We start from the raw sequence: 11580 nt of genomic DNA, 5'->3' as shown, positions 1-11580 counted from the left end.
AAAGATTAGTTAAGAATGAAAGTCTTCCAGATTTAGATTTTATTGACCTTAATATTTGTGTAGATTGTATTAAAGAAAAATAAATAAAACACACAAAGAAAGGAGCCACAAGATGCACACAACTTCTTGAAATTATACACACTGATATATGTGGTCCTTTTGATATCACATCTTTCAATAAAGAAAAATATTTTATCACTTTTATTGATGACTTTTCACGTTATGGATATATCTATTTGTTGCATGAAAAATTTTAAGCGATTAATACCTTAGAGGTATTTATTACTGAGGTTAAAAGACAATTAGATAGAAAGGTGAAAATAATCAGGTCTGATAGAGGTGGTAAATGTTATGGAGGATATGATGAAAGTGGACAACACCCAGGTCTATTTGCTAAATTCCTTGAAAAGCGTCGCATATGTGCTCAATACATAATGCCTGGCACACCACAACAAAATGGTGTGGCAGAAAGGCGTAATCTTACATTAATTGATATGGTTAGGAGTATGTTAAGTAATTCATCTTTACCTCCTTCATTATGGATGTATGCTTTAAGGACTGCCGTTTACTTGCTAAATAGGGTTCCTAGTAAAGCAGTCCCAAAGACACCTTTTGAACTGTGGACTGGTAGGAAACCTAGTTTGAGGCACCTGCATGTTTGGGGTTGCCCGGTAGAAGTTAGAGTTTATAATCCACAAGAAAAAAACTGAATTCAAGAACAATCAGTGGTTTCTTCATTGGTTATCAAGAAAAATCAAAGGGGTATAGATTTTACTGTCCTAATCATAGTACGAGAATAGTTGAAACTGGAAATGCTAGATTCATTGAGAATGGCGAAGTTAGTGGGAGTGAAGAACCACGTAATGTGGAAATTAAAGAAGTTAGGGTACAAATTCCTCTACCCTGTACTTCTTTTAAATTTGTTGTTCCTGAAGATATTGTACAACAAAGTAATCAACAAGAACAACAAATTAATATTCCTACTAATGAAGCCATAATTGATGAACCTGTAGTAGATAACCCCAAAAAGTAACATCAAGAAGATCTCAAAGACAAAGAAGATCTGATATTTTTGATGATTATTTGGTATATCTACATGAGTAAGAAACTGACTTGGGAATTGATGATGATCCAGTTTCATTTTCACAAGCCATTGAAAGCAACAATTCTGATAAATGGATAAATGCTATGAAAGGTGAGTTAAAATCTATGGAACAAAATAAAGTTTGGGACCTTGTTGAATTACCCGAAGGTTGCAAAAGAGTTGGGTGTAAATGGGTCTTTAAGACCAAACGCGACTCAACTAGCAACATCGAACGTCATAAGGCCAGACTTGTTGCCAAAGGTTTCACTCAAAAAGATGACATTGACTATAAAGAGACGTTTTCACCTGTCTCTAGAAAATATTCACTCAGAATTATAATGGCCTTGGTAGCTCATTATGACTTAGAGCTACATCAAATGGATGTGAAAACGACTTTTCTAAATGGAAATTTGGAGGAAGAAGTTTATATGAATCAACCTGAGGGGGTTTCTATTAAAGGAAAGGAACACGTGGTGTGTAAACTTAAGAAGTCAATATACGGACTTAAGCAAGCTTCCCGACAATGGTATCTTAAGTTTAATGAAACGATTGTCACCTTTGGATTTAAGGAAAACATTGTTGACCGGTGTATATATCTGAAGGTCAGTGGGAGTAAGTTTATTATGTTAATCTTGTGAGTAAGTTTATTATGTTAGTCTTGTATGTTGATGACATCTTGCTTGCTACTAATGATCTTGATTTGTTGCATGATACCAAGACGTATCTCTCTAATAACTTAGAAATGAAAGATATGGGTAAGGCATCCTATGTGATTGGAATAGAAATATTTCGAGATAGATCACAAGGATTGTTGGGATTGTCTCAGAAAACCTATATTGATAAAGTATTAGAGAAATTTAGAATGGAAAAATGCTCATCAAGTCCCATTCCAATTCAGAAAGGAGATAAGTTTAGTCTCAATCAATGTCCAAAGAATGACTTGGAGCGAAAGCAAATGAAAGATATTCCTCATGCATCAATAGTTGGGAGTCTTATGTACTCCCAAACATATACAAGATCAGACATCAGTTTTACTGTTGGAATGCTGGGTCGATTGTCACACCCCTTTTTCATACTCCAAAAAGAATAATATTTTAGGTTCGAAAGAGTTTTTATTATTAAGTGACAAAATGAAGATTTGTTTCGAAAAGAAATTTTATATTCAAAACTCAGATTCGCCACTTGATATAATTCGGTGTGTCAAGTCACCTTTGAAAGATCCTTTTCAAAATGATTTGACTCTTTAAAACTGATTTGCGAACAGAGATTTCGGTTAAGGAATTCTGTTGACCGAGAGGAAGGTGTTAGGCACCCCTCAATCCCATGGTTTGACCACGGTCGCTTGGTGGAGAGTATCGGCTAATTTGACACTACAAAATATATAAACCACACAAGAAAAATCAATCAAACAAACAAAACAAAACCAGTCCAAAAATATAGTGTCCAATCCAATTATTACAATCCAAAATGAAAAATTACTGAAACGTAAACATACGCTAACCTACAATAATCCTAAACTACACTCTAATGCCTTACCCGATGCTTTGGGCCTTCATCGCGAATGTCCTTCGAAATGCCCCGGTGAATAAATACATGAAAACTCAGGGCATTCCTCGGCCAATGAATACACTTGAACCAAGTATGATAAACTAGAAAACATTTAACACACATTCCACATTCAAACATTCAACAAAACACTTATTCCTACACTTTGCCTACCCAACCTATGTTCGCTTACACCAATCGACGTATCATGATACTACCAAGTTCAATTAACGTTCATTTCAAGTCAAACAACCAATGAATCAAATTAACCAAAATTCACCAATTATATCAAGTTTTCAATTCTCACCCCCAAATTAATTCTCAAAATTCCAACAATTCACGATCACTACTTTAACAATCCACAATCGTTATCAACAAAACCAAACAAATAAATTAATATCACCCAAGTATTTATATCATGCTTCACACAAACCAATCACGTGTATATAATGAAATCAAAATGAGAACGAGATAGAATTGGACCTCAAATCGAGCTTTATTGTGCAAATTATGCAATTGGGTGATAGAACTGGACCCGAAAACCTCGATCGACTAACCCGCCTCAACTCAAATGAAATCAACACGAGATTGAGAAATAACAGCGGGCAGATATAAACCAAAAAGAAAATAGAAACAGTTGGACCACGAAATAATGGGATGAACCAATCGAGAAAAATGGAATCCTAAATCCGAACCAGTACGAGCAAACTGAAGCGTCTGAAATAAAATCACGACAAACACCCAAACCCGTATGCGAACATTCGTAGAATCAAATTGAATCGTGCGATTTCGGCGACGAGAAGTGTATTCCGGCGAGAGATTAGCTGGAAAAAATCGACACTGGCCGAATTTTCGTCAACCTCCGCGATTTCTATTCACTCGCTGGATTTTCTTCCCTTTTCTGATCGATTTTCTCTCACCGATGTTGCATGCTCTCTCTTCCTAGACTGTTTTTCTCTAAATTCCGATCACCGTTGATCTCTTTCCTCTCTGATATGTGCGTGTGTCCAGTGGCTATGTAGGTTATGTGTGCTTAAATAAAGAAAAAATGGAGGAAAATGGAGTTGTGGGTATGTCCCCCCTTACCCGTCCCCTGTGAGTGTATATATCCTTGTGTATATTGCTTTTTGTGAGAACTCTAGTAGGTTCCCTTTTACTTTTTTTTTTTTTTTTTGTCTATCCCCTCCTATATCCCAAAACAAATGCCCAAGAAAAAGAAACGTGAATGGGGTGAGGTCATACGGGGTTAGGGGTTAGGTGGGTAGGTGGGGTAGTGAGGTAGGGGTGGGGGTAGGTTGTTAGGATTAGGATAAAGTTTGTTAGGATAAGGTTAGTAATTTATTGAATTTTTGTTATTTTTGTGGGGTATAATCACATGGGTGAGGGTATATAGTAAGGTGAGCTAAAAATGGATAAAAATTCAATTTTGGGAGGACAAAATTAGGTGATTACATCGATATCAAAGTAATCCTGGAATGGATCACTGGAAGGCTTCAAAGAAAGCATTACGATACTTACAAGGAACGAAAGATCATGTGCTCACTTATAGAAGATCCGATCATCTAGATGCGGTTGGATATTCAGATTCAGATTATGCTGGTTGTGTGGATACAAGAAAATCCACATTTGGATATTTGTTTCTGTTAGGTGGAGGAGCAATATCATGGAAGAGTGCGAAGCAGTCTGTTATAGCTGCATCCACTATGGAAGCTGAGTTTGTTGCATGCTTTGAGGCCACAGTCCAGGCTATTTGGCTGCGAAATTTTATTTCAGGACTTGGACTAGTCGACAATATAGTTAGGCCGCTGAAAATTTATTGTGATAAAACTGCCGCAGTTTTCTTCTCTAAAAACGATAAGTATTCAAAAGATCTAAGCATATGGAATTGAAATACTTTTCGGTTAAAGAAGAAGTCCAAAAACATAAAGTATCAATTGAACATATTAGCACCAAGCTTATGATTGGTGATCCTTTGACGAAAGGATTACCGCCCAAAACATTTATTGAATATGTTGAAAGAATGGGTCTTATTGATAGCAATGAATGATTACATGTAAAGACTTTATTATGTTTATGTAATTGACATTTTTTGAGCTCAAATTATATATGTTTCTGTTGTTACCTGTTTTCTCTTGTATACATAATATTATGAATGATGATAACAGGTTCTGACTTTGATAAAATATTCTAAGTATTATCGTTGGACCCATTATGTATTTGAAAGGTTATGTTAGATAATAGACTAATATTGTAGTACATGGAAGGAACTATGTCAAGTAAAGGGTCGTACAACCGCCATGACTTATTTTAGTTGATTTATTTAACGATCACAAATGATGTTGGATTTAACGTTAATAGTGCACATGATTGTCGTACCTATTAAACCATTAAATTAACATTGTGTGTGCCAAGTGATAGAATGTAATTTCTATGGCCCACATAGTTAATTTATTTAGTGGTTTAATAATAATTGAATAAGTTAAATCCTTAATCTTTATAGAAAGTTACCTATTAGGATAATTACTGACTCCTAGTAGGATTGTATCCACAATTACTGACTCCTAATAGGCTAATGATTGTATCCACCAATCACGTTGATGGAACGTGAAAACATAACTGACTATTCCCATTATAAAAGGGGTCTCTCTGCCAAAAGAAGAATAAGCTCCATCACAATTATTCTGAAAGTAAGGGAAAGAGAGAGAAACAATTCAGTACTTCTACTATTACGCTTTTATTTTCGCTAAAACCATGGAGAATTCAGGTAAGTAATTCTTTATTGAATTACTGTTATTATATGTATGTGAAAATCATTAAGTTCAACGTTCTGAATAATACAAAAGATTATGGGTAGAATTGTTTATGTATAAGATTGTTTAAGATTATATAATCTATTTTATGCTTACATCATCTACTTTATATCAATTTATTTTAATTTATTTGGCTTAATTCAAAATATGAGGGCCGGGAACAAGTAGAAAGTAAAGTAACGATAAGTCCATAAGATAAAGAAAAATTAGCACCTTTTTCGAAAGAAAACTTTTCTAGTGCATATTTTTGTTTTTAATGCAGAAAAGCTGACCAATAATGACTACGAATCTGATTTATATTTACACAATTATTTTTATATTTGTTTGTGAAACATTTAATATAATTTGAGGAAAGATATCACAAGGGTGATGTAACGTAGACAACTTTAATATAAGCATCAATAGTGTTTTCATGATTTAAACTCATAATTTCTATTTTATATATAGGAAAATAATTTTATTATTGCTTCAAGGCTTTCGGAGGACCATTACACAACAATATTTTTATACTATTTTTCAAAGATTAATTGGATATCTATCTTTCATCTTTATGGTTTATCCTACTTCTGTCTCAAGTCTTATTCTATTACTTTTTAAAATGATCCCCACCAATTACAAAAAAGATTCCAAATGTTCTATTCCACCCCCCCCCCCTTTTGGTAGGGGAGGATATCTTGTCATAATTGCTATAATTTCCAAAAGAGTTTTCAACATAGTGTAAAGAATTTTTTATATTTTGAGTGTAGAAAATCAATCATACTTTAATTATTTTTAAAATTATCATTTCAAGCTTGATAGAAAGAGTTACATGTTATTCCAAGTTAATTTGACCTCATAACTTTTAGAAAAAAAAAGTTCACACATATAATGCACAGCTACCCAAGACATTAAACTTTTTGAGAAAATACATAATAATATAAATGGCATATTCCAAAAACATTAAAATATCCTAACTTTTTTTTTTTCAAAAAAAAGTTGTTTGTTGGCAGCTCATCCTATTTCATATGATTTTCCGAAATCTTATATCAAGAGCAAAGTGTTTCCAAATATTTAGGGAAAAACTATGCTTGATTCTTCATTTTGGAATAATATACCAAGAATTTATTGTTATCTTTTGCAATTCTTATTCGAAAAAGCTTATCTCTAAATAATGGACTAAGTAATTTGGGAGAACTTAAAAGAAAAAGTGGGCACTGTCATTAAAGTCACAGGTGTAATTTAACGTGTACCAAAAGAATATACTACTAGATATTTTCAAACTTATCAAATTAAAGACAGCATTTCAAAACTAAGATTCTTAGTTTATGAGTTTTAAATTTTATTAAATAAAATAGTTATTCAGTTATTAATAATTATTTATACATATTAAATGAAATTTTCTTTAACACAATTGTCAAGAATGAAATTTGGGCCTAACTCAACCTCAAAAGCTAGCTCAAGAGGAGAGGATTACCCAAGTCTATATAAACAAACCACTAGTCCATTCCCTAATCAATGTGAGACTTTTATCCACTCTGACACCCTCCTCACGCCCAGGCCTAACTGGCACTGACGCGTGGACCGAGAGCCCAAAACGGGGATGGACCTGGCTCTGATACCATGTCAAGAAAATGGACCTTGGGCCTAACTCAACCTCAAAAGCTAGCTCAAGAGGGGAGGATTACCCAAGTCCATATAAGCAAACCACCAGTCCATGGTATCAACTAGACCCACCCAGTTTATTGTTTCCGATGTTGGCCCCCCCCCCATCTTATATTGTCCACGCTCCAGATATCCAGCCCTGGGCGTGCGGGGGGTGTTGGAGTCCCACATCGGTGGGTTAAAGGGTCCTTGGTCTCCTTATATGATCTTGGGCAATCCTCACCTCATGAGTTAGCTTTTGGGGTGTGAGTTAGGTCCAAGACCAATTTTAACATGTTATCAAAGCCAGACCTATTCCAAATATTTGTTCACCGATGGTGGGCCCCCATATATATTGTCCACGCTCCAGTTAGCCTGTGCGTGTTGTCTACGCTATAGTTAGCCTGAGCGTGCGGGGGAGTGTTAAGTATCCTACATCGGAAGAGGAAAGGGTCCTTGGTTTCCTTATTTGGCTTGACAATCCTCCTCCTCATAAACTAGCTTTTGAGGTTGAGTTATACCCAAGGTCCATTTCTTTATCAACAATATATAAAATAAATTTCAAAATTGCTAAATTTTGAATTCTTAATCGAAATGCTAGTTTCGCCCTTACGTAACCTTTGAGCAACGTTTTTATTTTTTTTTTTCATTAAGATTTTTAAGCTACGCTTTATTTTATTTCAATGAGTATCTTTATAACATATAATTGATTTGCTTTTGCATTCTCATCTCCCACTATAAGTAGTAGTGGAGTACGAGGGACCTCCTAGGGCAATATATTAATACATCTAAAAAAAAAAAAAACTTCAGAAGAGCTTAATATGAATCCCCAAACTCTTTTTCCTAATGAAAGTACTTAAAGTTATATATATACTGATAATGTACGTAACTTTAACATTATTAATGCAAATTAAACAACTATAATAGGTACTTACTGGATTTTCAGTTTATTATATCAGATTTGCCATGAAAATTAATTTTTATTATATGTTTGAGGGTATCGAATGTGGATTCTCGATAACTTAATAACTTTTGCATCGATCTATATTGATTGAGAAATCTATAAAATATATAGTATGCAGTTTTTGTTGGCAGGGCGGAGCTAGCTTATGTCTAGGGGTTCGTCGAATCCAAAAATTATAATATTTATACATAGTTAAAATTATCTTTTAGGTATATACAACAGATATTGAATCCCTTTTGATTAATTCCTGTATTTACTTTTTCATATTTCGAATTTCCTCAGTGAAAATTCTGGCTCCACCACTGTTTGTCGGAGAATCCATAAACTTAAAATCTTGAATTCGCATGTAAAAGTTAAGTTAACGTGATGGTATAAATAATGAACTTTAACTTCTAAACAGTTCACAAAACATAAAATTCCTCACCGAATGGCTTCTTTACCTAATCATCCGTTACAAAAAGGGCCATTCTTTTTGTGTCATCTTTTAGAAGAAAAAACAAACCCTTCACGATACTCATCATGGCCCTCATGGCTCATGCACATTATAGTCATTTTGTTTATTAATTGTGTCATCAATTTTTATTATAAGATAAGAAGAAACTGAAACAAAGTGATTTTCATATATCCTTGCCAAAATATACATACCACCACCAACAAAAAACATGCCATCTTCACAAGAAAATATGACACAAAAATGGCCATATTCAAGCTTAATGCAAAATGCTCTATCAGAGCTAAAATTGCAAAGAGGAATATTAGTTCCTTTGATTGTTATGAACTTCACATGGTTTGCAAAAACAGCCATTACAACTGCATTTCTTGGTAGGCTTGGAGATCTTTATTTAGCTGGAGGAACACTTGGTTTTACGTTTGCAAATGTGACCGGATTTTCGGTCTTGAATGGTCTTTGTGGTGCCATGGAGCCAATTTGTGGACAAGCTTTTGGGGCCAAAAATTATAAGCTTCTTCATAAGACTCTTGTTATGGCTACTTTGTTTTTACTACTAGTCACCTTGCCTATTTCTTTGTTGTGGCTTAATGTTGATAAGATCTTAATTCACTTTGGCCAACAAGAAGATATTTCACTAGTAGCCAAATATTATCTTGTTAACCTCCTACCTGATTTGGTTGTTACCTCTTTGTTATGCCCTTTGAAGGCTTATTTGAGTACACAAAATGTTACAATCCCAATTATGTTGAGCTCAACTTTAGCAGTTGTTTGTCATGTACCGATAACCATGTTGCTTTCAAGAACTAAAGGGATTATAGGAGTTTCAATGGCAAATTGGATAACAGACTTCTTGATCATGATATTGTTGGCTATTTATGTTGTGATCGCGGAGAATAAAAAAGGCGGAAAATGGAAAGAAGGAGGATGGTGGGAACAAGGGTATCGCGATTGGATACGATTACTCAAATTATGTGGACCGTGTTGCCTTACTACTTGTCTTGAATGGTGGTGTTATGAAATCTTGGTTTTGTTAACAGGGCACCTACCAAATGCTAAGCAGGCAATTGGTGTTATAGCCATTGTGTTGAATTTCGATTATTTGCTCTTCTCTGTTATGCTTTCGTTATCAACATGTGCATCCATTCGCGTGTCTAATGAGCTCGGTGCAGATAGTCCTGGCCCTGCTTATCGTGCAGCCTATGTATCATTAGCTATGAGCATTGTCTCGGGTTTTCTTGGTGGCTCTGTCATGGCAGGGGCAAGAGGCATTTGGGGTCCATTGTTTAGCCATGACAAAGGGATAATAAGTGGTGTCAAGAAGATTATGTTGCTAATGGCAGTGCTTGAAGTGGTTAATTTCCCTTTAGCAGTGTGTGGAGGTATCGTTCGCGGAACGGCTAGGCCATGGCTAGGGACATACGCAAATATTTGTGGATTCTATCTCTTGGCATTGCCATTAGGTGTGATTTTGGCTTTCAAGATTCATCTTGGTTTAGCTGGATTGTTGACAGGGTTTGTGGTTGGTGTAGCTCTTTGTTTGGCCTTGTTGTTGGTGTTTATTGCTAGGGTTGATTGGGTTCAAGAAGCTAAGAAAGCACAACTACTTTCTTGTAACCTTGAAGAAATTGCTAAAGATGATGAGAGAAACTAAAACTTCACAAGTTGTTACTTACATAGTATGATTCATGACTATTGTCTTGTTTCACCTACAACCAGAGGCGGATTTAAGGTGGATTTAGTTGATCGGTTCAACTGAACACATTACTTATGACGTGAACTATATATACATATGTAAAAAGACAAAAATATTCTTACTCTTGAATTCGCCTCTGCCTACAACTATTGTTAGACAAATATTGTAAGTAGTTTCTTTCACATTTCCCTCAATCATCGTGGTATTAGAGGGACATTGGTGTAGATGAAACCAAAAACAATGTGAAGGAAAATCAATTCAGAAGAAAATACCAATTGTTAGTATACTCGTCTTGCATAATTTAATGAGTCATTTTATTTTCCAAAAGATTCCTTATATAATCTTGTGCAATCTAATAATCAAGCTTTCAATTCAAGAATTCTATTATATAGTACTTGTGAGTTGTGACCTAGTTTGATATGTACAACAAAGTTAACCAAACAAAATGCACAAAACCTTTGGGCAACACACTTTGTAAATAGGTAATTTACAAATGATCATTTAAGTTTGTAAGAACTTCAAAAAGTATCATTACTACAACTTTCTTTACTAGAGTCACGTGATAATTTTTTTAATTGTTTAGATTAGGATATGGTGTTTATTTTTTGAAATATGGGGTATTTATGTTGATTTGGACTTTTTCATTAAAATGAAGGCTACAAATGAAATTTTTTTTAAATGGCAAGGACAAATATGATGCAGTGATATGATGAAGGATAAATATAGTTATTTTTCAAAAATAGAAGAGTACATTCATATGGAATAAGGGTGTTAAGTGGGTTGGGCTGGTCGGGTCAACTCGGAATCGGCCTGTGAAATTTTGTCGGATTGTGGGCCGATCAAGATCCGGGCTTGGTTAAGTGGGCCGGGCTGGGTCCGGGTCCAACAATAATTTTTTTAAAAACAACCCTGAACCGGTCCACTTAACCCAACCCGATCTAACCCACCTAAACCCGGTTAAAAATCGGGTCAAAACCGGTCAAAAACCAAAAAAAAAAGTTTTATTCTAATATACATTATATATACCCACCTATATATACATTTTAAATACGTTAAACAATATATATATATATATACACTATATATAGAGTATATACTACATTAGAATTTAAAAAATATATACACATATACACAATTACACATGTATACGTAACATTCAGTATATACGACTATACGTACTACTTTAAATAAAATATATACTACAATATATATATATATATATATATATATATATATATATATATATATAGTTATATACTAATTTATAAAACATATATACATGTATACGTTAAATATATACGTCTGTAGAAGATATATACACATATATACGTACCATTCAATATATATGTACAACTTTAAATAAAAAATATACTACAATATATATATATATATATATATATATATATATATATA

At 34.1% G+C, this 11580-nt stretch overlaps 2 protein-coding genes across 2 annotated transcripts; both read left to right on the top strand.

Moving 5' to 3' along the window:
- The first annotated feature begins 4104 nt into the window (after positions 1 to 4104).
- Positions 4105 to 4518, top strand: LOC124897183 (secreted RxLR effector protein 161-like). The gene has a single exon (XM_047409805.1). The coding sequence runs from the start codon at positions 4105 to 4107 to the stop codon at positions 4516 to 4518; it is 414 nt and encodes a 137-aa protein (XP_047265761.1).
- A 3934-nt stretch (positions 4519 to 8452) lies between these two features.
- LOC107866836 (protein DETOXIFICATION 56) lies at positions 8453 to 10453 on the top strand. The gene has a single exon (XM_016712841.2). It carries the CDS (start codon positions 8686 to 8688, stop codon positions 10123 to 10125), a length of 1440 nt encoding a protein of 479 aa, XP_016568327.1. The 5' UTR covers positions 8453 to 8685; the 3' UTR covers positions 10126 to 10453.
- The last annotated feature ends 1127 nt before the right edge of the window (positions 10454 to 11580 follow it).

Source organism: Capsicum annuum, chromosome 1, assembly GCF_002878395.1.
Source record: "Capsicum annuum cultivar UCD-10X-F1 chromosome 1, UCD10Xv1.1, whole genome shotgun sequence".
In the NCBI taxonomy this organism is placed as follows: domain Eukaryota; kingdom Viridiplantae; phylum Streptophyta; class Magnoliopsida; order Solanales; family Solanaceae; genus Capsicum; species Capsicum annuum.
The sequence above is the reverse complement of the archived record's forward strand: the minus strand, read 5'-3'. Positions and strand labels throughout refer to the sequence as shown.